Source organism: Corvus hawaiiensis, chromosome 12 (genome assembly GCF_020740725.1).
Source record: "Corvus hawaiiensis isolate bCorHaw1 chromosome 12, bCorHaw1.pri.cur, whole genome shotgun sequence".
NCBI lineage: Eukaryota > Metazoa > Chordata > Aves > Passeriformes > Corvidae > Corvus > Corvus hawaiiensis.
Genome location: NC_063224.1, coordinates 8,978,262 through 9,005,096, shown reverse-complemented (window position 1 = coordinate 9,005,096; position 26,835 = coordinate 8,978,262). Strand labels below are relative to the sequence as shown.

General features: G+C 41.7%; 1 protein-coding gene across 2 annotated transcripts; it reads right to left on the bottom strand.

Moving 5' to 3' along the window:
- Positions 1 to 1,741: 1,741 nt before the first annotated feature.
- Positions 1,742 to 26,607, bottom strand: MBTPS1 (membrane bound transcription factor peptidase, site 1). 2 transcript variants are annotated; one of them, XM_048316450.1, is made up of 24 exons: positions 26,234 to 26,607; positions 25,781 to 25,825; positions 23,951 to 24,443; positions 22,553 to 22,810; positions 21,922 to 22,125; positions 21,447 to 21,557; positions 20,114 to 20,223; positions 19,620 to 19,736; positions 18,601 to 18,668; positions 17,944 to 18,046; positions 17,079 to 17,230; positions 16,084 to 16,245; positions 15,391 to 15,535; positions 14,157 to 14,345; positions 13,407 to 13,579; positions 12,664 to 12,779; positions 10,576 to 10,732; positions 9,689 to 9,813; positions 9,198 to 9,275; positions 7,516 to 7,656; positions 5,007 to 5,138; positions 4,363 to 4,489; positions 3,546 to 3,676; positions 1,742 to 2,535 (listed from the first exon to the last, which is right to left on the bottom strand). In XM_048316450.1, exons 3-24 carry the CDS (start codon positions 24,135 to 24,137, stop codon positions 2,339 to 2,341), a joined length of 3,183 nt encoding a protein of 1,060 aa, XP_048172407.1. In that variant the 5' UTR covers positions 24,138 to 24,443; positions 25,781 to 25,825; positions 26,234 to 26,607; the 3' UTR covers positions 1,742 to 2,338. The 2 variants fall into 2 exon arrangements, with proteins under 2 accessions (XP_048172407.1, XP_048172406.1); XM_048316449.1 differs by lacking the exon at positions 25,781 to 25,825.
- Between the last annotated feature and the right edge of the window lie 228 nt (positions 26,608 to 26,835).

The window sequence follows — 26,835 nt, the reverse complement described above, 5'->3', positions numbered from 1 at the left end:
TGGAAATAATTGGCCTCTATGACTTAGAAATTGGCCACTGGGCTGTAAAATACCAGCCACTGGGAAAGGCTCTTAATTCGGACTGGCGCTTTGATACAGCTTGATTTTGGTTTCAAGGCTGCAATGGAGCTATAATCTCTCATTAGTGCTGCAATGAGGAGCAGGTCTCCTCATTAGCACCGACCTGAGAAGTGGCACCAAAGCTTTCCAGTCTCCCTCTGATGGAAGAACCTCAAACCAAAGGGGTGCAGCTCATCTCCCACACCAACACAGCAGCCTCAGACTGCTTCTCTGCTCAGTGGCTCTGGGCTTCCTCTCTTGTATTTTCCCCCCTTTCTCCCTTTTATCTGGGTGCTCCAGCCTCTGGGCTGCAAGCCATAACCTGAGGGTCCCTGTGGGTTGGCAGCTGTAGCTGCTGCTGTGTCCCGTTGGCAAGTGGAAAAAGGGTTGTTAATGTTTTACATATTATTATCTTTGTAGAAGGTACAAAAATGCAAATGGACAGTACTTGTTGCATACCAATAAAAGCTCTGACAATTATGCTTTGCTACCTGCAATCCCTTGTGAGGTCTGGCCCTTGAGATTTCACACCTTTACTGATAGATTTTTTTACAACCTGGACAAGTTGCACAGCTGCTGGTGGCTGGTCCTATGAGAGACCCTAATGCCACAGTAAAGATGCTGAAAACCCTCTCCCTAACATTATGGATTTATGTTCAGAAAGGGAGGAGCAAGAGGCTCCAGCCCCCCTGGGACGGCACAAGCAGCCCAACCTTGGGACCATCTTCTCAGCCTTAAAGAGCTTCCACTAATGGCTTTAAAGCAAAAGCTCAGTTGCCTTCTCTGCCATGGCAACAGGATGTTGCCTCTACCAGTGCATTCTCCAGAAGAGAAATGCTGGAAAAAGGCAACCACTCATCAAGTTAGGGAAAACTGGTTTGCCCAGTCTTTTTTTGCAGAACACCCATGCACTGCCAAACCCTATCCATGGCTACCTGGATAGGCCTGTCCCAGACTACATGGAGCCAAGTTCTGTCCTGCAGTGCCCTTCCCACAGCCCACCTCCATCTCTGGTCGTAAGCCCTAAGAGGATGGGAGACTGCCCAGCAGGGCTGTCCCTGCCTCCTCTTCCTCCAGCCATGTCCAGAGCTGCCCATGAACTCACCCAGGACCATTCACCAGTGCACACTGCTTACCTGCCCAGGCTGCCATTCCATTCACAAATACAGGCAGCTCCTGGCTCCTCCTAGGAAAAGGGGCTGATTGTGAGCAATGATGAAAGCAGTCAGCAGGGAAAACCTCACAGCTTCACTACAAAAGAGAGAAGCTATTTCAATTACGGCAACATTAACTGGCACCGCATCAACAGGGGAAACTTGTGCCTGCATCCTTATTTAAGCCAGTGACAATTCACAGGCTTTCAAGCAGGACAAACCAGAAGAGACTGGGTTTTCATCTCTGTGACACCACATTGTGCTGTTAGGTGCCATCCCCATGACAGTTTTCTATACAGCTCTTTGGGAGCTCTCTCCTTACCATGTGCTGCTGAGTTTTGAAGGTTTCCAGAATTCACTGTCTGTATGACTGCCCAGTAAGTACTCCAGAGGAAAGTCTGCAACTAGGAATACTGCTGGTAAAGACAAAGATATAGTGGGAAGAGAGGTGACATGAAAATCTTCTTTACTCAACAATTTGCTCTCTTTGACTGCCAGTGGAAAGAAGAGCCACTTAGCACATTCTCTTTGCTTCATACAGATAACATATTTATTGAAAAATCTGCTTCACCAACAACGGTGAAATCATGATCAAAAATTACAAAACATCATGGTAGTTTGCTTTATAAAAATAAACTGCAGGAGTATGCCTCACTGATTTGTACTGGTATCTCTCAGCCCCTTCCTCCTTTAATGGTGCACGTTATACTCTTCAGCATAATACCATTCTAGAAAATTGCATTCCATCCAAAAAAATGCACTTGTTTTTCCTTAGCAGAGGTCCTTAAAGTGACTTTTCCCCCGCCCTCCCCAACAATAAATATAGAAAATAGCCTCTAAACAAATAAATTTTAGTTTGGTCAGCTTAAAAAAAAGGTCCATTTTCCCTCTCTTGGGATATGTAGTGACTAAGCAGCCATTTAAACAGTACTCAAGTCTTTGGTGGCTTCAGCTGCTTAAAGCTGCAGTTTTATGTACAGATGATCAACTGAGGTTCTTTTTTTCTTTCCACAAACCAAAGACTATGAGATGATGTCAGGTGCACATTCGCTGCACCTCCACTGGGAGCGATCCATCGCCCCAGAAAGCAACCAAAGGAGGTCATCTTTGGCAAGGCAGAGCTTTCATACAGAAGGTGTCTTTGGTGGATGAACCTGCTGCATCAGCTGCGGTCGTTTCACGCGCGGTTTCCGTCTCTTTGGCCTGCTCTTGGCTTTGTTGATCTGCACCACAAAGAATGCCAGGACCACCATGGCACCGAGAAAGGCAAAGACAGGAATGGTCTGTCCCACATCCTGGTTGTATCGGCCTGGCATTATACCTAGAAAGGCAAAGAGGTTTGGAAGGCAGCAGTTCAGTAGTTACCACGTGAGCCACGATGTCTTTGTGGTGCTAATGCTATCTACCAAAAGGATCTGCCAGTAACTCTTGTTCAAAGCCCAGGCAGCCATTAATCAGATTACATTTCAGACAGGAAGATTAACAGCTGCAGACCGATTAGCAAAAATCAGATGGGATGCTAACGCTACAGAAAAGCACCAGCATTTCCACCTTGACCTATTTGGGCACATGAAAGCATAGCCCAGATTTCCCCTGTAACAACAATCCTCTGTTTTGCATCAGAAGAGAGATGCAAACACTTGACCATAATCTTACTACTAAGTAATTGCTGTGATTCAAATCCTGATGGAACAAGGAGAGCGATTTCATGCTTGCTTGCTCCAGAGACTGTGCACACGGTGAGGATGAGCTAGAAACAAACCCTTCATTTTTACAGGTGTCTCTGGTCTAGCAGCTCAGACTGGGAAAAGAGCACATATGAGGCTTTCCAACTGCTTCCAGCTGGGCCTGCAGAGCCAAGCTTGTACAGGAGAGCTGCCCACCTGAAAGCTGTTTTGAGTGCTAGACATCATTTGTTAGTGTAATAGCTTGCCCAAGGCACCATTCTGACAAACTCTTCTGCTTTTGAGCATTCACAGAAGGAATTTTAATTAGCAGTGGGCATATGGTCACAGCTCCCAAGGACAGGGGCTGCTGCTTGACCCATCAGTCTGAACAGCACCCCAAAAAACCTCAACTATCAAAATGCCCCCACCAAGATATTCCTCTCAGTATGTCATGCACACTTTGTATTGAACAAACTATTCATATGCAAAAAAAAATCTTCATCAGACAGCCTTTTATAACACAGCCATACCATTATTTGCATGTTTTTCTCAATTGAAAATAAACAGTGGCCTCTCATATGGTTGCACTGTGTTTTGAGTTTTTTTCAAAGCTTATGCAAAAAGCAAAAGCAAAATAGCAATTTTCAAATTATTCAATATTTACCTCCAGGAATGTCCCACGCTCCACTTTCTCCAGGGGACAAGGGTCTCACTTGGGGTCGGTTCTGTCGAAAACTGGGCAGTGCCACTTTGTCAAGGTCAATTGACAGTAATTTTTGATGTTTCCAAAGGTTGCTAGAAGAAATTTAAAGACAGAGGTGTCTGCCCACTTAATTAATGCAAGGAATTTTGTAGCAACATATAGAGAAAGTGACAGTACATGTACAACCTACATATAACTCATTAGTCTGGACCTGAATGATGACCCAATCCACTCTTTAGGTTCTGCAGTTTGCAGGCCTCCAAATTTCAATTCAGACACCACAGGGACACAACCTAGATTAGCAACTATTTACCAACAACTCTATTTCTTGCACACAGACTTCCAGAAGTAACCACAAGCAGCCCAGCAGACAAGCAAGGGCTGTGTGCTGAGCACTTTCCTTCAAGGGACTGACAAAAAGCACAAGAGACAGCAGCACTACGAGAGCTGTCCAAGAAGATGCTTCAGAAAACTCTTTCCAAGCCACACGATGACGATGGGTTTCATCAAGACTGTTCACTCGAAGCTGGAATCACTCAATCACAACACTGACTTGTGAAGTTATTTTTAAAATCCCAGAGTTTCATAGTGTAGCTATTAGGTGAGTCAGAGTTATTCACTGAAGAGGCATTAATCATTATTTCCTCTTTGCAATCTGGTATTTCTCTAGGAGAAGGCATTACAGTTGTCTCTTTCTCTATCAAAAGCAGATAGAACAAATAATTTTTCAGCTGAACTCAAAAGTGAGACTTCTTCTATAAGAAAGACATATACTAACCTTGGGGCAGTTTCATTCAAAGGCTGTGGCTTGGCCCAGGACAGATGAGGACAAGCAGGAAGGGAGCGGGGTTTAGGGTCTCCCAAGTGAGCCTCAAGCACCTTTGAGTATCGATGCAAATGGTTACCTGCAACTCGCAGCAGACAGAGACTGGCTTACCCAAAGACAGGCAAGATAAGAGTTACCAACACTGACCCTGGGCTGAACAGTGTTGCTGTAAACCCAGGAGCTGTTTACAGTAATGACAGCTCATAGCTAAGTACCAGTTAGAATTAACCTAAGGGTACCTTAAGTAAGAGTCTGCACCTACCATAGCAATTAATCCAAGTTTTTCTGGCAGCATGTGAGATAAGACTGAATGCTTTATAATGCTCTGTAGCTAGTAACTAAAATGCCCCCCCCAGCAGAATCAGGCACCTAAACATACCTACTCTATGAACAGAGCATTTTCTTTAGTCTAATCACAACTGTCGTCACAACAAAACCCTACAACATGAACTCTCTTCTAGCCAAACAGCAGAACTCTGCAGAGCTCACAACAAATTAACCTTACTGGCACGTAACTCAAGGGGTCTGCCCCAGCCTTCCTACCCTGACAGTCGCTCAGCTGCGGGTTGTGCTTGGCTATTCATTCAGGCTCTCACCTTCCATGCGCTCCGGGAGGGAGAAGCCGGCTCCCGACGGCGGCCGCTGCCTGTTCTCGGAATGGCTGAGGCTCGGCGGCATCACCCCATAGGATGTGTACTGCAGCAGGGAATCCAGGAGCCAAAAGCAATCTGTGGATTTCACAGTCCCAAACCCCAGAACAAAATATGCATTATGCCACATTTAAAATGGCTTATCTTTCTGCTAAGGCGGCTTTAATGACATTTAGAATTACAATCCATTTTCCTGGCTCTTGCTTTTCTCCTGAAGTTCTAGGCTCACTTTCAGAAACATGCAACTTTCAACACACACCCCACATTCCCCTGCAACACACAGACACAACATTAATCTGTTCAGTCTTAAAATATCGTCCCTTGTGTACCAAACCAGGCTCTTTTGGGGAACAGGACATAAAAAAATAGGTCCCAAATACGGGAATTCCAGGTTGTGCAAGGCCATTCAAGTTTTGGCAAAAATCACAAGGTTTTTCAGTGTAAGCAAAGAAAGCTCTGAGTTTCTGGTACTATTTTTAACAGGGAAATGGAGAACCAACTATTTTTTTGAAAGGACAGAATGAATATAGTGCAAAGAAAAGTAAGAACTAGGTAGTGTTTACAGTGCAAGGATATGACTCATTTGCTCTCTCAAGCTTAAAAAAACAAACAAACAAACAAAGGAGAAACATTCTGGCTACATCCCAGCTAAAGGTACGAGCATAACCTACATCAGCTGTGGTACAGACCAGGCTGGGAATCAACACCACAACACACTTGATCATGGTTTTCCTTCGCACTTCAAAAGCTCATGATCCCTCACTTTGATTCTCTCCTGAATTATTACTACCTTAATCCAAGACTACCCCTAAGGAACAAGCACTCCAGCTAGCTCAGATCACAACTCTAAAGCTTTCCTTTGCAGGAGTAGGACAATGCCTTATCAGCTATTTCCACCACACAGCTAACTATTTTTCTCAGAACTTCTGCCCCCAGGAACAGTTGGCTGGGAATGGGAGGTAATCTTCATAATCCCAGTGTCCCTTAAACCCTCACCTTTGATTTTTCAAAGAGGTCAAGCAGATTTTAAGGATTTATATTCACAAATGTTAGGAATTTTCCTCAGTTAAAGCCACCGATGTCTCTGCAGGACACATAGCTCCTGGTTCACAATTTAAAAGCTAATTTTAAAGGATTTCCTTAAAGCATTCCACTCCTTCTTGCTTCAGATGTCACACTGAATTTAACAGTATTAGGGAGGCCACAGAGCATTATTTTCCTATTACTTAATTTAAAGCTATGTACCTTCTCTTTTGTTATGTGCTTTCAATAACCTACAGCAAGCACTAAGGCACCAATATGTAGGTGTTAGGGCAACTCACAGGAAGCAACCCAAAGGCAGATAAGGAAAAAGCAGAGAACTCTTTAAAAACCCCAAAATGTATGGTAGAGAAAGAAATGAGCTACAGATGGAGAGCTCCCTTAGGCAGCAAGTTCCTTTAAACTTAAATAAATTAGGCAAGGGATGGATTGCATAATGTAGTATTTTAAAATGTCAGTGACAAAAGCTTAAAAAATTATAGATGTACTTTTCATGACAAAAGGAAAATTCAGTTCTGTTCAGTGGAAATGCAGAAAAAGACTTCACATACTGGATTATCTTCCTCCCCTCAAGCCACAGATCTACCAGCTTGTGCTTTACATGTCATGAGAAACCTAAGCAACCTCTTAAAATTTTGAAAAGTCAGATCAGACAAACTGCTAGAAAAAAGATTTTATAAGAATCAACCGTAGTGTGGGGGCAGAGAGCATGGCTTCTCTGGGAGCCACAGAAAACACACACAACTCACACACTTACTATCTAGAGTTGCAAATAAATGCTTTGACAACAAACGGAAATTCCTACTTTCTGACATATGTACACCACTTAGTTTGTGTCAAAGTAGGATAACCTGAAAATAGTAATGCACAACCGAAACACCGAACATTACCATAAATCCTCACAGGAAATATTGCAAAGGGAACAAGACAAGCTGAGGTGCAAACTCAAAAGATAAAATCCACTGTTCTATACAAACATTCTGAAGGTGTAACTAGGGAAAAAGTGAAAGGATCTTCTAATGGCCTCTCCACAACTTCAGATCAAGAATGTTTAACTATTAGTGCCTTCTACAAACAAAAACACCCCAAAAAAGCAAAAAAACCCCACAAACCAAATCCCTCTTGCAAAACAACCCACCCCAATAGACAGCCCCCAAAGCTTGTGGAACAGAAAAATAAGTGTGTGTGGGAAACAGTCCCATCTATCAGAGGGCTATTTAACATAGGGTGCTCTTTTGCTGTAAATGCACCTCACAGCATTTCAGTAGAGCTCTGCAAAACTGAGATTAATCCCCAGTAAGGAATATTAAGAGTCACTAAAAAAACCATCTACTTCTGGTGGGGGCTGTAAAACCCCACAGGACAGCTGTCAGTGCAGGACAGTGACTCTCCCTGCGCGCCAGGGCTCACACACCTTTCTGCCGATGGCTGTCATCCAGGCAGTTGGAGTCGCCGTACAGAACTATTCTGCCACCACCTTCCAAAGGAACTTGGTAAAGCCCCAAAATAGGGACATTTTCAATCACAGCAGTCTCCTGTTTTAAAACTTCAAGACCTAAAGCAAAGCACAAATAAATTTCATAGCCTGCAGAGCATCAGTATCAATCTACCCATACCACACAGCCTGCATTTCCAACTGACAAATACAATGCTCCACATCATGTCACACATTTTTGCAAGAAGTTTTCAAAACCACCATGATGTTCTTGTAAAATGAAACTGCTCCAAGACCCTGATTATAAAGTTTCCTACTGATAATAAATTTTTTTCCTTTCTTTGGTAGAGAAGAAGAAAAAACCTCACAACCTGTATTATCTTCAACAAGCTTGAATGAAAAATTCTAGTAACTTCAGCAAAAGGTTTAAAATCAAAATATTCTGCTCTTTATGTTGTTTCCATCCTTCCACAGAATTCTACAGAAAGCTGGCTTTAGGTTAAAGGTCTTCTACCTTTAACATCTGTTTCAAAAAACAAAGACAAATTTCAAGTTTGTATTTGAAATTTATCCCATTTACTTAAGACACTGTGTTTAGAAAGCAGAAGCAAACCAGAGAGCTCTTCTGCTTCATGAATTGCAATGAAAAGGATTCAAGAGAAAAAGCAGGTCTAGCAGGCTGCTTGTTAAATTGACACTCTGTCTTTCTCTCTCTCACATAAGGAAACACCTAAGTCATCAGCATACAGGGATATTGTCTTTCCTTCAAAAGGCTCACACAGATGAGCTCTACTGTTCCAGAAAATTTCCCCACTAGGTAATCACCTCTGGTGCACACTGTAAGTCAAAAATACAATGAACTCACTGATCTTCTCTGGCAGTTGCTGAGTTGTATCAGAAGCACTGCACATGCTTCTGCTGCTCTCACACTCAAACACCCTACACCCTTCTGCACAAAACTGACCTGCAACACCCTACGAGTTCTGACCATTTACTCCTGCACAGCACTTCCTAAAGACTCAACAAATACAACATTTATTTTTTGAACTGCCTGATGCCATTACAGTTCTGAATTACCCCCTCACAAATTGAAGGATATTATGATAAAAGAGAATGGAAATGCATAGAGAACACATCACTCAAGTCTGAGACCACAGGCATCCTGTATGCATAAAACTTTCCCTTGTGAGAGTTTAGCTGGTGACATTTTGTCTACTAAAATTTTCCTTTTTTATATCCTTAGATCACCACAGCTACCACAACACTCATACTAAATATGGCAATGATCAGGGGATATATTTCAGTAGCACTTGAAATTTGTGAGAAACATGAGCAAGGAACACAATTACGACACAACTCCTCCCCTTCCAGAGACACATGTACATGGAGATGTGTTTCCATACAGCAATCACAATAAAGGACTGCACATATATAACTGGATACTGCTGTACTATGTAACAATTGTATACAGAGTCACACTGTAGCTGCCTGTTAGGCATCAGCTACATGTTCTAGGCAAAATGAAAAAATACAAAAATACCTACCTGGTCAATGTGGTCTTACATTTATTGTTTTTAGACCTTTAGACTTTGCAACTTTGCTTGTGCACTGACCCCAAAGTTCTACTCAAAACACGGAAAAAAGGACAAGGAAGCTCATACCTTGATCCTTGAAAGTCTGTGCAATGACAATGCCATCTTCTGGGAACTTTGCAATACTGCACCCTGATGCATAATTCACTGGAAGACACCACAAAACTGCTGTTTAGACCAAAAATGATGCTCCCTCTCTTTCCCACCCAACAAGGCCAGGAGAAAACATTCCCAGAAACACTGCACTGAATTTGCACATTTCAACCAATGTATTTGCAGAGAAAGCATTGCTAAGCACAGCTTTCACAGGCTCACTTTTACACACAGTTTTCAAAACTTCCACTTTAGAAGGTTGGCATTATCTTTTTTTAAACTGAAAAGCTTAATCAAATATCATGAAAAAGTCTACAGATGAAGAAATCATTTAAGAAATCATTTACAAGACTCTTTTCACTGAATTTGAGTGGTTCCCTTGACTCTTGCTCAACCTCAAACTTGCAGAAAACCATTTTCCAAACACCCCTCTCTAGTCTTTGTAGGCAATGGACTGCAGTACTCACTTTCATGACTTGCCATGGTAAAATCTCCTTCATACAGCCCATCACTAAAGGCCATATTCCAGACAGAAAGCAGATCATTGAGAGCTGGTATATTAGCACCTCCAGTATCAGGCATCCACCACTGCCTGTAAAAATTACAGTGTAACACTGTTCATTAATACACAGAATTACACCTAGAGTTTGGGTAACAAAAAGTCACATGTCTTCCTGCATATGGACTTTTCCACAGCCATTTAAATAATGAACTACATCTCAAAGCCTTATTTAACTCCAGGGGCATCTGAACAGCTGTTCTCTCTGACAACAACGCTTTTGAGTAAAAGTTAAGTAATACTGATATAAAGTTCTCAGTGCATTTCAGCTGCATGAAAAACTTCATTTACTAAAAAGAAATTCGGTCTTATGTTCTTTGTTTGGCTGAGCTAAAAATAACAGTCATGTACCTTGCTTCTCATTTTTATAATGAAGCAAAATGTCACATATTTTTTCGTTATACAATACATGGAATAATTTCAGGTATTAGGTACACAACCTGGTGATACTCTTGCAACACGCATTTGGCTTTCTATTCTGTTCCCCTAAAGTAAAAACATGTCCTTTTTTATTTGTTGGCTTTGTCTCAAATTTCTTATTTCTTTTAATTGTAAATGTTTTTATGGGCATTAAAAGTAGAATACAGTACCAAAGGGGCCTTCACAATCATGATAAAATAGGTAGCTATGCTCCTTAAGCTGCAACTTAAGGTCAGTTCTGCTACTTCAGGTAGCACCTTCTTACAGGTAACATCCAAGTGCTGAAGTACAGCGCATCACATTTGGGATTTTTAGGGTAGTATGTGCAATTCTACGGCATTTTATTTCCCAAAGAACTTGGAAATAAGTCAATACCTTGTGTTTTCATCATAAAACTTTACTTTTCTCATCACAGATGTGTTGTACCAGTCACTAAAGACTATCAGTGAAAGTCCATTATCAACATCCCTCCTCAACTTGGTGATCTCTTCGGGAAAATACTCTTCCTCACTGTCCACCATCAGTAAAGTCCCTGTGTGTAAAAGCAGAAACAGGAGTTCACCAGGCTGGTCACTGTAATGTTATCACTATTCACACAACCCACACAGAAGCCAACACAAATGCACATTTTGCACATTATCTGGTCCCTGTGCCCTGCTCTGGCAGTTTACCTAATGAACTCATATTCAACAATGTAAATATAAGACAATTCAGTTTACAAATGTATTCAAAAATTAGTTTGGCAGAACAGGAAGTTACTTATGACTCCTGCTTGTGTGGTCTCAAGAACTGAATGCCCACATGTGTCAGGTGTGCGTTTTGCAGTTTGGTCTCACCCAAACACTCCATAAACTGAGCCAAACTGTGGCAGAGCTGGGCAATGAGAGATTCACCACTGATCCAAAGTGGAGTGCTAACGCAGATGCACCCTTGTAAGGAGGTTTCACTGCTCCACTTCTAACAAGCACTTCCCTCACTACTGCAGACTGGCAGCCAGGTAGACAGCAATTACTCTGCAACATGGTTTGATTCACCCCTTGAAAACTACAGCTGCATTCTGGTAGGCTTGACTAAAGTGCCACTGCCACTTTCACATAACCCTCTCCCACCCTGTGAACAAGCAAGCACAACCTTCTCTGCATCACTGAAAAAAACACCACCAGAAGAATATACTTTTATTCCCTGAAAACATGCTTATGTTTTTAGACTGCTTCTAAATACCAAGCCCTTTTGCCTCTCCACTTTTTGAGTCCAGAGAGGTGGTGGAATTTCCATCCTCAGAGAAAAGGCAAATCTTAACAGGATGATACCCTGAGCAACCTGATAAATCACTGGTACTGGTTCCATGTCTCACAGTTCCTTGCAAACAAGCCAATTCCACAAGTCCAGGCAGTCTGCACTTGGAAGCCTTCTGATAAAGATCCTGTAGAAATGGCACAGAGTGCACCCTCACCAACTGTGAAAACAATATAAGCTAGGGACAAGTGGCAGATAGACCACAAATCACTGAGTTTTACTCTCCTCACTTCTTCTTCAGGAAACTCTGAAAGCCCAACAAACTACAATCAAATGAGGTACAACCCAAGAGTGAATCAGAGGAGACAGAAGTCCCCTAGTGCTATTCTCTATCAATTAGAAAACTAGAGGTCTCAGAAGAAACACTATTTTGCTACTTTTTGAATGCCTAACATTTATGTATCCATTTGCACTTCCACTGAACTCTAAAAGCAGTGATGAGATATTCTCTGAAGAATCAAGATAAACAAAAGATTACTACTGGCAACAGTTCCAGAACTGGCAAACTCAGGAGAATGCACCTCACAGTGCACTGAAGAACATCACAGCCCAAAAGAGAAGACGGTTTTTGGAGCATGCCATGGTTAAACAAGGGGCATATGGGAGCAGAAAAGAGCACAGACAGCTTGGTCTGTCCCCTGCCTGGCCAACCTATCAAAATTCCTTCCTGGTTAACACAGAAACAAACCACAAACTGCTTTGCCATCACATACGGTTGATGACCACTTTACCCACTCTTCTATGTAATCAAAGATCGCTAAGCATAAAAAAAGAACCAGGATGGACACCTTTGATTTTAGTCTGTTAAACAGGTCATGCTTCATTTTGACTGTGCCAAAATCTTTTGGCAAATACAGTTCTGCCTTTGTGGGACTGAATACAGAGGGGCTTTTAATACACTCAAAGGCTGGCTTTGCCTCTCTTTTTTTCATGATAAAGACAGAGAATACCACTAATTCTACTGAACTCCCCAGCAAGCTTCTCCAGCAGTACTCCACACAACTAGATATCAGCACATGAATAATAAATACTCTCACTGCCAAAATATTTTTCTACTACCATTAGAATTTTTATTTGTACCCTCAAAACATTTTTGGTCTTCCAACAAAAGGTCATTTCAGGAAAAAGTTAACAGTATGGAGAACGAGGCAATTAACTCATGCTTACCATACTGACTTGCATCAAAACATGTAAATGGGGAACCAAGAACCTCAACAAAGTACCCCATGCTCCTGAGGTGCTGGTACATGTCCCTGAAGTTTGTGTGGATATGGTCACCATTCCTTAGAAAGAGAAGAGTGTTGAAGACATTTAGATCTGGCATGCAGAAATCTGATTTCCACCTTTTCCATCTTCTGAAAGCCTGTCAAGCTGCCACATCTGCATACTCCCAAGCACCTTTCCAAAAGCTTATATCCTGGTCACTGACCCAATTAATCCTCACTGAGAAACTGTTGCATGATTTTTCCTATGGATGCTTCCCCTCTGCATCTATGAAAGGCAGCAGGTCAGCAAGCCTTTCCCTGCTTTGAAGACAGTCTCCCTCAAGAGACAAGGAGGTCTCTTCTTGTCTTTTAAATTGCCAAGTCTGTTTGATAGGTGAATGCTGAAGCAGTTAATAAAGTGTCCCCCCTAACTTCCTGGGAGAAATCAGGTCAGGACAGAAAAGCCAAACAAAAATCTTAAATGAGTATTTTAAAAGTTTTTCGTATCATGTGAATAAAACCATAGAGCTCAAAAAACAATCCTGCACCAAAAGCATAGAGTTCAAGTGCTTTTCATGGATTTCTCAGAAAAGACAATCCCATGCCCCTCTGAAAAAGGCCAGAACTATGGCATTCAGTAAAGTTATCCCATATCATTAACACACAATCAAGAAGTACTGATTTAATAGAACCTGAGATAAATACCAATCTAATGGATCATTCTTCATCCTCAAATTATCCCTGGGGAAGTATCCTGGTGGATAACGGAGGTTATGATATTGATCCCAAAGGACTCGCTTACTACGAGGTGGAGTAGGAATAATCTTCACTTTTATTGGAAGCTTCACCGTTGAAGTCTGCTCTGCACCATTCTTAGACTGAAGGACAGAACAAACTACAGTGAAATCCTTTCTCCCCACAGGAATCAGTTAACCATGGATTGTGAAAGACAAAAAAACTGGAGGTACCAAATCTACTTTTAGTCACCAGTACCAGCTCCAGAGACAAAGAGATGACTTTTGCCCTAAATTGCTGCAGTATTTTTTTCTGCACTCAACAGTTTATAATTATGCCCAGAATGTAAAATACTTAACATATGTTACAACTGATCTCGTTTAATTGCTCAAAACCTTAAAAGTCTCTCAGGAACAATTAAGCACAGTTCTAGAAGAAACATATTTAAGCAATCTTTTTCAAAATACATTAGTTAAAATTTAGAATAAACAAATGAAATTATGCCATTGGTCCCAAACAGAGGTTTCCTGATTCTAAATTTTATGCAATTTGCCTTCAATTATAAAGATCATTATTTGTAGTCTTCAATTTCCTGACCCCAATTTAACTTATGCTTCAAATGACAGGGCTAGAGCAAACCCTCAAAACCAAGGTATTTGTATATCAAAAAGCAGTTTTAATAATTCTTGACCCAGAAAATCCAAAACACACAGAACTTACTTCATTTTCTGCAGGGGATGATACTGTGATCATAACATGACCCTGAGCAATGCCTTCCCAAGATGCTGCTTTCTTTGCTACAGAGATGGAAATTGCCAAGTATCCAGACCAAGGCCACAAGACAGGGGAATAGGAGAAAGCCACTTCAATGTTATCCCCATTTTGGGGAAGATAGGGTTGCCAGTCTGGCTGTGAAATGAAGAATACAGCACATTGGTAGAACAGCATTTGCAATGACTGCTTTCTGCACACACAGCCCTCCTCCTCTGCATGAAGTAACAAATACTAGCTCTTCTGAAGATCACATCAAATTTAAAAATGCCCCCCAAGCCCAAAATTTTGGTGTTGTGTCAGTGAATCAACCCAATCGCGACAGCTTCCATGACCCAGACTAGAGGCTTTTCAGAGGCAGGACTGTGAGAAGCTGCCCAAGTGAAGCTGCTTTAACATTCTGAGATCATGTGCAAAAATTTATTGGCAAGAACACAAGACTGCCTTTTGGTAACAAAGCAAGCTAGCAATGTAACAGACACGGGCCAATTACACCAGCTGTGTGTATTACCATGAGCTAATTGTCCTGGGTAAGAGCTTCAACATCCTTTAATGTAAGCTTGAATCTAAAGCAGACATCAGGAGTCACAGTAAAATGTTGAAATTAGTCTCATTTACATTGGCTGGAATTACAGGACAGGTGTCTTGTTTAACTTGTATCAATTCTCAAATCTGTTCTACATTTAAACTTACTTAATTAAAAGCCTCCCTAGCCAACCAACATGCTCAACACCACTGGTGTGAAAGAACAGGTTTGGCAGCAGAGTCTGGTTAAGCTGATAGATTCAGGTCACTCTGACCCATGGAAAAGGCATGATTTAGTGTCAGGATTCTTTACTGAGATCATTTATGCTCCAGGATGAAAAAAAAAAAAAATTAGGAAAGCCGGTCCAGATGACTTTAAATGCTATTAGAGAATACAAAGAAATCTCTAAGTACATCTAAATTCAAACTGGTTTTGCAAAGATAAAGTTACACACCCTTGAAACCAATGCATTGCTTGAAAACTTGTAGACAGCTCGTGTCAAATCCTCCAAACTGGGTGCACCCTTTAATCAAACATTTTGCATCTCTTGCTCCCAGCAATGAGGTTTGTTCTACAAAAATCATAGCTAAAATAGTATTTTCTGGGAAGGTCTTAGCAACATTAACAGTCAGAACTTGGAACAATGTTAATACTTACCTTGTCTACAATTCTCCCTGTGACTCCCATGCCATTAAGGATAGTAACATTAACAATAGTTGGCATCCCTCCATAATATATGGGCTGAGAACAATAGGGCCACATGTAGGGACATTCAGTTAAGTCAATATAGCTTGGACTCAAACTACAGCAGGACAGAGGAGAGAAGATTTGAAGAGAAAAAAAAAAATCAATAAACAGAAGAAGAACGTGCCACTACATGTAACTATGAAAAAGTTTCAGATAAACCATGCCAGTCATAGTTTTCCAAGCTCTCACCTCACTTCCCAAATATGTCCCAAAATCATCTTCCCTTTCTATTTTTTTTTTCAAGTTTTGTGAAAAGATTTTCACACATAAAAAAGGAAACTTCTCAGTACAGGGAGAAGGTTCTTAGTCTCAAAAGTTAAAGCTTAAATACTTTTCCACTATGTTCTTACATTATTCATAACACCTAAGGGTACAAGAGAAAATGATCACCCCCTACACTGCTATAACTTAGGCAGAAAAAACTCGTGACTTCTCATCCCTTCTCTTGTCAAAATCCATGCTTCAGATTAGACAAGATCTCTGCAAGTCCTCACTGTTGCACAAGCACAGATTGCTCAACTGAGTTACACATGCATCACCTGCTCTCTTATACAAAAGGGCAAATTATAGTGTTCCATTGATTAATTAAGGATTAAAATTAACCTGGCCTGTGGTTTATAACTGTTGAGGATCTGATAAGCTCTTAGAAGATCCAATTTGCCATGTCCTTGTTCAAACATGTTGACTCCAGGAAGTCTCCGAGCTGATGCAATCAGGGCCTGCTTCATACTTGCTGGATTCACCATTTCACGCTTTTGAACTGTGCTGAAACAGGAAAAAAGAGATCACAAAATTCGTTTGTTGTAAAATTCTCTGTTCATATTTGTCTATTACTGCTTGATTTCTCATGATACAAATGTAGAAGAGGGACGAGTTTCTGATATATTTCTCTTAAAAACTAATAATTCATTAATTTTTCTCCTTACAATGTGCTCTACGACCAGCAGTCATTACAATCAGGGCAGTATCTTTATATGCTAAATAAAATATCTGTCTTCCAAGGGGGAAAAATAGCTCTGCTGTTCAAACTAAAATGCACCATTTTTTGGAGGAAATACTACGGTGACTTTGAATTTTTTGCATGTTTCTCAAATAAAGGTTTTTCTCATCCATATGGAGTAGCAATGACAACCACAGGCTATGGACTTGCAGTTCCCACTGTTCTTCAGTGTGCAACAGCTGACTGACGCAACAGGATAGCAGCCATAAAATCCTGCATCCTATAAAATTTACAGGTACATAGATAATTACCTGCTAAAGGTGCCTTCTTTGAGCAGCTGCTCTTTTACAACAGTTGAAAGAAGCTCAGCAATGCTTAATTATTAAAAAATGTGACAAGATTGCCTCATAGTACTGTTCTCCCTAACTATACTCTCAAAGGCCTAACTATTATTCAAAGCAGTTCTCAAGTTTTTCTTATGAAACATAGAGATAACCAGACAAGGTAATGTCTCAGGCAGAACAACAGTGATTTTTATCCTCCAAGTTTGTTTTCCTACATCTAAACACCATTTAGTTTTACTTGATGGATTCCTTTACAGGGAACTTTATGACCCTCCTGATTGGCATCTTTCTAGAGACTCTTACCTAAGACTTACCTCACTAACAGAGTGACAGCACCTGCCACCACAGGAGATGCCACACTTGTACCAGAGAGGGAACGGCATCCACCTTTCATACCAGACCCTCTCACTCCAGAGCCATAAGTAACAATATCGGGCTTCACTCTGCCGTAACCTCCAGGCAGCTCCTGTGAAAGAAAACAAATGGATTATTGCCCTAATGTAAAGGAACACTGATGGCTTCATTTGGGCATTTAAATTAACGGCAGGTCATTCAGAAGTAAAATTAGCAACTAAATTATCTGAGGTTCAGCATCACAGAATAGCAACTAACCTAAAGAAGGACTCAAGCTGTTTAGGACAAGTTCCCAACGTTACTGCTGATCAGTATCTCTGCTGAGCATGAAACCACTGACAAAATGAGAACCACACTGCTACTTGGCTACATGAAGAGAAACATGTGACAGTCCCCTTCATCAAGATCACAGTGCAAGCCCATCTGACATCACATATACAGCAAACACCACCTCAGCTCCCCAGGCAAGTAAGTGCAATGTCACATGCAGCATCTGGAAATCCCAGGATTTTTAAACTAAAGGACAAGAGCAGGCCTCTGTGTTTGCAGATTGATGAATTTATAAAACATCCAGTTCCTTTTGATTGATGGTGAAGACTTGTCTGTGTGGTTCAAAAAATGTCAGTAGTGGTCAGGACTAGAAGAACATCAAGCCTCTTGCTTAAAGACTTACAATTTCTAACTATTCTGATCTCTGATGAAATCTTTTTTCTCATTGGTTACTCCAACACACATCTACATAGGACTGCCCATTCAGAAAAGGTTGCCCTTCCAAGGGCCTTATTTTGGCTGCAAACATGAGTGGCCGTCATCAAAATCTCTTACCCAAGTGGTCATTCCCCTAGATGAAAAGCGAGCTATATTATCTTCAAAGTCAATGCCACCTACTCCAATCACATCCATCTGGTCAGCAGGATTATTTAGAGTCCTAGAATAAGTTGGGAGACAGGAATAAAAAAAAATTAAAACAACATCCAAAAAACCAAGATACAGTCATAAGTTTATCCTGGTAACAGAAGTGCTGCCATCAGATTTTTGCAAGATACTTATATTTCACAGGTGACAGCAACTTATCAGGCAGTTACTAACTCAGTAACTATCAAACCATGTAGCTTGAAGACAAAACAAATCTATTTCTAGGCATTCATTTTAGAAATACACCACTAATTGTTCTGGGTTGATCCCTTCTCTATTGCTTAAGTCCAAGATCAGTACCCAAAGTTATCTGCTCACTCTAACAGGGAAATGTCAGCTGGAAGCACTGCCATTCTTCTTTTGCTGACTTTCCACCATTTCAAAGAAAAACATTTAGTTAAGTATTTCACAAAATGCTAGTAATAAGGACAGTGCAAAGAGTTTAACTTGAGTCACTTTCTAAGATTAGAGAAAAAAAGGAGCGAAAATTTCCTGACCAAGCACAACTACTTCCAAACCCACATAACAACATAGTTGGTTCTCTTTGAAGCGGTTGCTGACACTCACCCATATAAAGGGCCATCGTTGCCAATAGCAGAGACCATGATGACATTGTTGGCAGTAAGCTCCCAAACCTACAAAAAACAATGTTTACAATAAGGCTCTGCCACCAAGAAAGAGACTTTTCTACCAGACATAACTTCTTTCTGAGCCTTACAAGATGCATCTCCCTGTACATCTAGTATTAAGCTCCAAACTTTCTTAGGATGATGTGAGCAATAACCCAGCCTTGACAGCAACACTGCTGACAGAACCTTCTAACAGCAAAGGAAAAATTCTTGTCTGTAACAAAGCACTGCTGATGATGAAGTCAAGTAATTATAATGAATCCTTTCCAGTAGTATTCTGGGGAGTACAGTGAAGTGACTGTCAAACTAAATTTCAATGCAGGTTATCATAAAAAAAACAAGGAAGAATTTATATGCTTCAAACCCTTTAATTGCCCTTTACTAAGAAAGACTATATCCTTTATTTGAAAAGTAAATTAATTCACTTAATGCTTTTGAAGGCCAGACCAATAATTCAGGGAACTATGACATTTACAAAGACAAAAACTTAATTCCATCTTAACCTGAACCACATGTCTTGGAACACAGCTGAATCAACTACCTGCACTTTTTACCTATTTGTTCTTAAATTCACTAAAATCATGTCATACGTGTTTTTTACCATGAAATAAATTAACCATGCAGAGATTAAAAAAAAAACAAAACAAGAGTGGATTTCAGTTAAGTGTCTTCTATTAAAGGTCCTTTTAGTTGGCTGCTTGGGAGTAATTTCCTAGCAGATTATCAAGCACTTTGTTAAATGGCACTTTCCATAACTCTGTGAACATCTGGATTGTGCTTGGGGTTAAGTCATTCCTTATATATATTCTTAAAAGCCTGTACACTGTACAAAATTTCTGTCACACAAATGCAACACAGAAACTGTCAGCAGGACCAGACACAAACAAGTAGCTCTGCAAGTCCAGCATCTGTGTGAGAGATACAAACATTATGCCCACTTCAGTTCCTCATACTAACTTTGTCAACAAATGGATGATCCATGAAGTCTGGCCCGCCAATACTTAGGTTCAGTACATCTATCTTCTTTAAAATCGCATAATTAAAAGCATCCAGAAACCAAGATGTATACGAGACCTATGTAAGAAAGAGAGGGAAGAAGCTACTATTAAAAAAATCTAGTGATTTCATGGCAATACAGAATTTAGACAGAGAGAAGAAACAACACCAAAACAGAGCAAAAAAGTGACAATGGTCTTAAATTTCTAGTGCTCAGTACATTTGAGTGACTGCTCTGTGACACAAAAGACTTCCACATACTACTTCTGAAAAATATACCAGATTTGGAAACTGTCAGAAATCTCGAAGGAAGTGTCTTATAAATAGAAAGCTGCATCCTTCTCACTTATCAATGTCCACATTTATGAGTGTATGCAATACTCCCAAAGGAGAGGATTAATACAGCATTAACCTGGAAAATTTTGCAGGAACTGAAACACATATAAAGTAGCTACCTGATTATTGGTGAACACCCTGAAAATGTGCAGTTCTGCATTTGGAGCAAATCCCTGGCATTCCCTCATGCTGGCTATCACACCTGCTACAAAAGTCCCATGGCCTAAACCTATCAGCAAGAGAAGAAAACAAGATTATACATTAGAAGACAAACAATTTCATTGCCAAGGATTTTTACCACTGAACATCACCTATAGCAAAAATCACATTAATTTAACAGACTTTACAACAAACCACAAGTGCTGGGTTTAGTCCCAGTCTTTTTGAACCATATTTTGCTACCAGGCTCAGTGGGCACAGAATTCGCAGCACGCTGTAGCCAGACAGCCAGCTGATGAAACGTGGGTGATACATTCTCAGTCCATCCACTCCTGATTGCTACCAACGAAATCATGACAGAAAAAGAGTATTTTGGAAAATGCAGCTCATTCCAAAGTCAATGTATTTTAATGTAGATTTTTTAAAGGATTTTTATCCTAGTCTGCAATAACCAAATTTTGTTAAGCATGACCAATGAGACAAGAAAACACTTTTTTCTCCTCTCCTCAAAAAACACTTTAGCTTTTGCTTTATTGGACTCCCCACATTATATTTTTGTGCTCCTAATCTGCCCGTCCAGCAACCCTCTGGGCACAGAACTAACAGAGCTACCAAAAGCAGGTGCTGCAACATAAAGAAATTAGTATGTAAAAAAAACTATGGAGGTGCACACAAGACTGAGCAATATAAGCATCTACCTTGAACTCTAGGGAGATTCAACGGGCAACTGACCCACTGACCCAAACTGTATGAAGTTAATAATCTGTGAAAGCACGTGGTCAGGGCAAGTCAGGGTCAACATATGAAGAAGGAACACAAACATACTGCAGAAAATAAAAAGTTCAATTATACAGAAAAGCTTTACAGGAAGGTGTCAAACTCCGATCAGTTTAGGACTGCACAGTAAGGAAGGAAAATGCTGTCCCTCATCAGTACGGAAATATGTACCACTGTGAAACAGCAACATGAAAAGGAGTAGCAAAGAAAACAGCTTTGTGGGGTTTGCTCTCACTGCCACCTTCTCTGGCAATGTATTCACAGGTGCACAATAACTTTCTGCCCTGACATTTTTCAACAGCTATTATGGAGTGTCACACATGACTCGAAGGAGACTTAAGTACCACACTCTTGGAACCTTAATACTCCCTGCTGAATTTGGTAGAGTACAAAGTGCTTGGGACACGGCAAAATTAAGCTTTAAATATCAAGATACACAGTTTTAACAGATGTCAGCAGCAGAGCAGCAAGAACAAAACAGACCAGGAGTAGTTGGAAAACTGCACAGTAACTCACCGTCATCCAAGGTTCTCTCATTAGTCCAGTTTGTTCTCTCCTTTACATTTTTGAAATGTGGATGTTTCTCACTCAGACCAGTGTCAAACACTGCTACTCTCACACCAGCACCTATTAAGAGAAAATCATTGCTTTTTCTGATTCAGCTCCATAGCAAAACCATTCGATCAAGTTAAGAGAACTTTCATTTAATGTAGTAAGCAATTTACAGTCTAAGTCAATTATAGATCTTAAACTCATATTCCAATTCAGAAATTCAGCCAAAGATCATAAACATGACCAAGGTCTCCTAAGTACAGTACACACAAACAAGCACTCCATAAATATACAGTGCATTTCAAACCAAATAATTGCTCAACCTTTACAACCTGGAAGCCAGTGAGAGGTTATCACACACAAGTCAATTAGCCTCTCCTCACACTTCACTTGTTTTTCCAAGAAGGTTATTGTTCTCAGGCAACAAGCAGAAGCATACCTGTGTAACCCATTTGCCAGAGGACATCTGCCTGCAAGGTCTGAGCAACCTGGCGAGGGATGGCTCTCAGCAAACGCCTGCTCGAGTGTCGGCCTGTGGCATGCCAGAAGCCAGAACCCAGAGAAAGACTTGCTCTTCTCAAGGGGCGGGATGACTGCCACTTTTGAGTCCACCTGGTTTCATTGCAGTGCAGCATTGGATCAGCTATGTAGAATTAGGATGAAGAAAATTAAAAACAGCATGAGGAAACCCATAAAAGAATTGATTTTTATGCAAACTTAAGACATCATACTGTTACAAGGAAAGTTTTCGATTACTGAGTATCCATTTTTTCCAACCAAAATCAGTAAAAGCTGCTGGTTTATCTACTATGGATACAGAGGTCCATAGTGTCAGGTAACCGACTGCTGCAAAAGAAATGTTTCTATGTTGCAGATGGAAATACACCATGCATCCAGAAAATGTATAACAAGACCCTGATCATTTCATAACCAAAAGAAGAGATTTCTGTTCATTAAAGAGAAACTGAAGGGCACTTCTCATTTATGTAATGCTAAGCTGGTGGTCTGAAATAAGGCTGAGAACACTTTTCCAAAACAGATCTCATGCAGCCACACAGAAAATAACTTACACTCCAAATACTTGAGTGACCGAAAGACCTTTCGCTGAGGTGTCACACGCTTGATGTTTGGATGATCTTCCAGTGTGAGGACTCCATCCTTCTGCTTCTCATTGATCTGAATAACTTCAAAATCGCTCGGATAGTCACTGGCTGGGTTGTTGCGAGGTACAATCCTCCAGTTCTCAATATCACTACTTTTTAGCGCACTTGAAATAAATTTACTTCGAGCTTTAGCTGTGAAGTATCCATTAAAAGCCACAATATACTCTGGAACAAGAGCACAACTTTATCAGAACTGGTGTTTAAGCAGCTTATGCATGCATTCATGTTGTAAAGTCTGAATTTTTCTTTTCTTTACTCAGAACAAATAATCACAATTTGAGGCACTTTTCTGTTGCTTTTACAAGTTTGCAATTTATTTCTGCACTACATAATGGGAAGGGATGGGGGTGTTGCATCAGGAAATCTAAGAAATATGACAAAAACCTTTGAAAGGAAGGTAGCATTGTAAATATCATGGAAAGGTGAAATGATGTGAGAGGAGCAGGGGTGAGGGAACAGATTTCCTGTCACAAACTGATATGCCAATTCAGTGTGTTTCTTGACAGGTATGGTTTAAAGACTCAGCATGGTACTGAGCTTTAGTGCAAATTATTGACACCAACTATGACACGCTCAGAAAACAAAGTCGGACTCAACAGTCCAGTCCTTGATCTGCACCAGTGATTTGTGAGCAGGCTCAGCCCCAGCTCACACCACCACATTCACCCTGTTAAGGCTGTGGCCAACTACGCACACACGTCACTCCTGCCACCCTGCCTGCAAGCACCCAGGCACAGCAGAGCTTCACTGCAGGAATACTGCAGGTTCCTGAGGCAACACGTGGATGCAGGGTCAAGGTGTCCTACTGCTGTACTCTGCCATCTCATCAGCAGCATCTGCCTCACTCCGCCTTTCATCTGCTCCCCTCACAATTATCTGTCATTTTTCCATGCAAGTATCGCTTCCAAACTTTTTCTTTAACAAATCCAGAGACTTCTTGCTTTTCTCACTCCTTCAAGGCTCATCTCTGTGGTTATATTCCATAAAAGAGCCTCAAGCATACCACTGGCCAGGTCAAAACAAACAGCTACTAAACACACCAAACTTGCCCACCTGAGCCTTCACACTCCATTTTCACTTTTAACATTATCTTGATTTCCCTCTCCCCTCTCTTGTTATTGGAACACTGTCTCCAGCTAAACAAAGAACCTTTGAAAAAGTGTTCCTCTTTTCGAATATACAGAATTCAGCAGATGACGTGCTTCTACAGAAACTGTGAATGCTACAATTGCACAAACACCACAAATCAGTAACATACACACGAACATGACATGGGATTTTTTTTGCTGCTTAACTCTTTATTACCATGCTCCACGACTGTTGAAGTGAACTCCACTTTCAAAGTAAGGCGAGAACATCCAGGACATACGTGAGCCTCGTGAGAAGAATTTCCTACTCTGGTACCAAAGTGTTTTTTGCCACAGAGTAAAATAACAACCAGAACAAGCCAGATGTTTGCAAACTTCATGGTCATAGAAGAAAATGGTTTCATTCAAAAAATTCCATATATTCAAATCACAATTTTCTTCTTTATAAACTAGTTCATTTTTGTTTCAGTAAACGTTGCTTTCACTGTGCTGATCAACTGGATATTCTTAAAGCTGGATCCAAAATAAGTAGAGATTTCATGGTCTTTTCAGGTCAAGCCCAGTGAACAGGCTCATTTCTTTCTCCGCTTCTTCTCCATTTTGCATTAAATGATTCGGTCACTCAGGATGTGGCAGCTGAGTCCTGTACTCCATTTCTGATGGCAAAGTTAACTCCCTAGAAGAATTAGCAATGCTGATTGCAAGCCAACCTGTAAGGCAGGGCAATATAGCAAATAATTAGATGCATGTTTGTGCAACTGTATAGTCTGAAAATCACTCAAAAAATACACCTTTGGTAGATCGTTTTAGAAATAATAGGGAAAAAAGTTCCTCATATTTCATTTAACAATTTTTCACCAACACTCAAGCCCATCTGTTGTTCAGACCAGAGTAAATGTGAAACACTTGGGTATTAACCTTACAATAGAACAGGCAACAACGACCACCAAACTCGACCACACTTTGCGTTAGCGGAGCAAAGAGCTAAAAATGACACGTATGTGCCATGGCAGGGAAAAAGTGCAAAATAAAACACTAACGTGATAAAAGAGTCCATGGACACTTAAAAAAGCATGCTTTTTTTCCCAATCAGAAACACGGCAAATAGAAGTAATGCTACGGAACATCATTTTACAGAAGGAGAATTGACTCAAACTCTATGCCAAAGCCAGGTAAGGACAAGAGATACCAGAGGAGGCAAAGCTGCAGTGACTGTGCTTGAAAATCTGCGCAAAAAACATCTTTCAAATTTTTTTGAGCTAGGGTTTGTGTTACTAAAAACATGGGCACCTGAGAAAATAAGAGCTGATTACAGCATGTAATAATGTGAAGTTAAAGGAAGGTGTTGAAAGTGTTTTCCACGTCAAGGGACACCCTCTTCCTCTTATGCTCCAAAGTGCATAATACATTCAAGAAAAATTGCAACGCTTGTATTCTTTTGAATTCCAAACATTCAACCAGCAACTGAGAGATAAAAGGCCATTAAAAGATAAAGAAAGAGAAACTCATGTCTGGTTTGTCACAGCACCTGGAGAAGAACAGAACTATACATTGCAGCTGTGAACAGGACTGGAAAGCAGGAGACTTATTAGGGGATTCACATGATTTAGGAGAATGATGGACTGACCTCACAGCACAACAGATGAGTCGAGTCTGAATGCGACAGCTGTTACTTCATTTTAATTTAACTTTATTTAGCATTATCAAGTATTTCCTTGTAATAGAGACAGAAACACCCTCTATTTTTATTTGACTGACAACACCATGACAGACTGGGAACTGCTTGTGATTATAAAGTTTCCCCTTCATTCCTAACTCAACATAGCTACAGTGCACTGACTCCTGGCCTTGGCTGAGCTCTGCCTGACTTACCACTTCATCGGTTAATAACCCCTATAGCAATAAAATAAAACAACCATAAAAATGAGCAAAATAAATACTCTGACGGCTGATAACAGGTTGTATGTAAGCACGATAACGAAGCACGATGGACACTAAGAGCAAAGGAACAGCACGCCCACAGGTTTATTCTGTTTAACACCCATACCGTGAGGGGCTGGACGGGGCTCACACTTGCCAACTTGCCTCTGTCCTAGAAGAGCAACGCTTGGAGTCACTCCCTGCTTCTCCCGAAGCCAGGGCACCCCATCCCGAGCACTGGGCACGCCGCAAGGATCGCCGGTTGGAGTGCAGCAGCACCGTCCCGTCCGGGGAGCTCTGCCGGTGCCACGAGAGAGCCAGCGAGCCCATGCCCGGTACCGCCCCCGCCCGACTAAAGCCGCAGCGAGCGCGGCCGGGCACCGTGCGGGGCAGCGCTGCCGCTCCCGGCCCGGGCACGGCGGAGGTGAAGTGACAGCCGGCAGAGAGTGCCCCGCGCCGCGGCGGCGGGACAAGGCAGCCCCGGAGACGAGGGGCAGCGAGCACCGCCCCGCCCCGCCCGCGGCCCAGACCCTGAGGGAGCCGCGGCGCTCTCGGCCCGTCCCGCCCGCCCCGTGCTCACCGCGCCGCCGCCGCCTTCGCCCGGCCCGCCGCCATCTTGTGCGCTGTTTACCGCCGCGCTCTCGCGAGAGCGCCGCGGGGGCCGCGCTGCGCATGCGCGGCGGTGCCGGGCCCCGGGGGGGAGCCCTCGGGAAAGGGCGCCGATATCCCACAAGGAGTAGTGCCGGCAGGGGCGGGCCTGAGGGACACGGCAGCTTCACCGTTATCAAGCTGCATTTAAGCCCTTGCCCAAATTACATGTATGGGTTTAAAGCCCCTTTGCCAGTGAGCGCAAGGCGTTGTTGGCAACCCAAGTTTTATCCCGCACAACTGAAGCAAACAGCTCTGAGGGCCAGCTGAGGCTGGCGCCAGCTGTGGACAGACCCCTGTCATGGGTCCCTGACCCTGATGGCCTCCCCCCCCACCCCCCCCCCCCCCCGCTGCTCCCCACCTTCTCCACAACTTCACAGTTGTCATTTTGAATGGTTTGATATTTTGGGGGTCCCGTTTCTGTTGGATTTGGAGGAGTCTCAAATTTTCTCAACTTTACAAACAGACATCGTGTAGCACTATGTGAGAGATAGTCACTTACTGTCAGAAATAACACTGTGCCTGCGCTGCCCA

What these genes read in the sequence shown, in the direction of transcription:
- MBTPS1 (XM_048316450.1), bottom strand. Translation starts at nt 24,137, where the DNA reads ATGAAACCATTTTCTTCTATGACCATGAAGTTTGCAAACATCTGGCTT. An exon ending in AGTTATAAACCACAGGCCAG is followed by an intron (nt 15,536 to 16,083) that starts GTTAATTTTAAT and finishes GTCCTGCTGTAG; the next exon opens with TTTGAGTCCAAGCTATATTG. An exon ending in CAGGGAGAATTGTAGACAAG is followed by an intron (nt 14,346 to 15,390) that starts GTAAGTATTAAC and finishes TTCATTTCACAG; the next exon opens with CCAGACTGGCAACCCTATCT.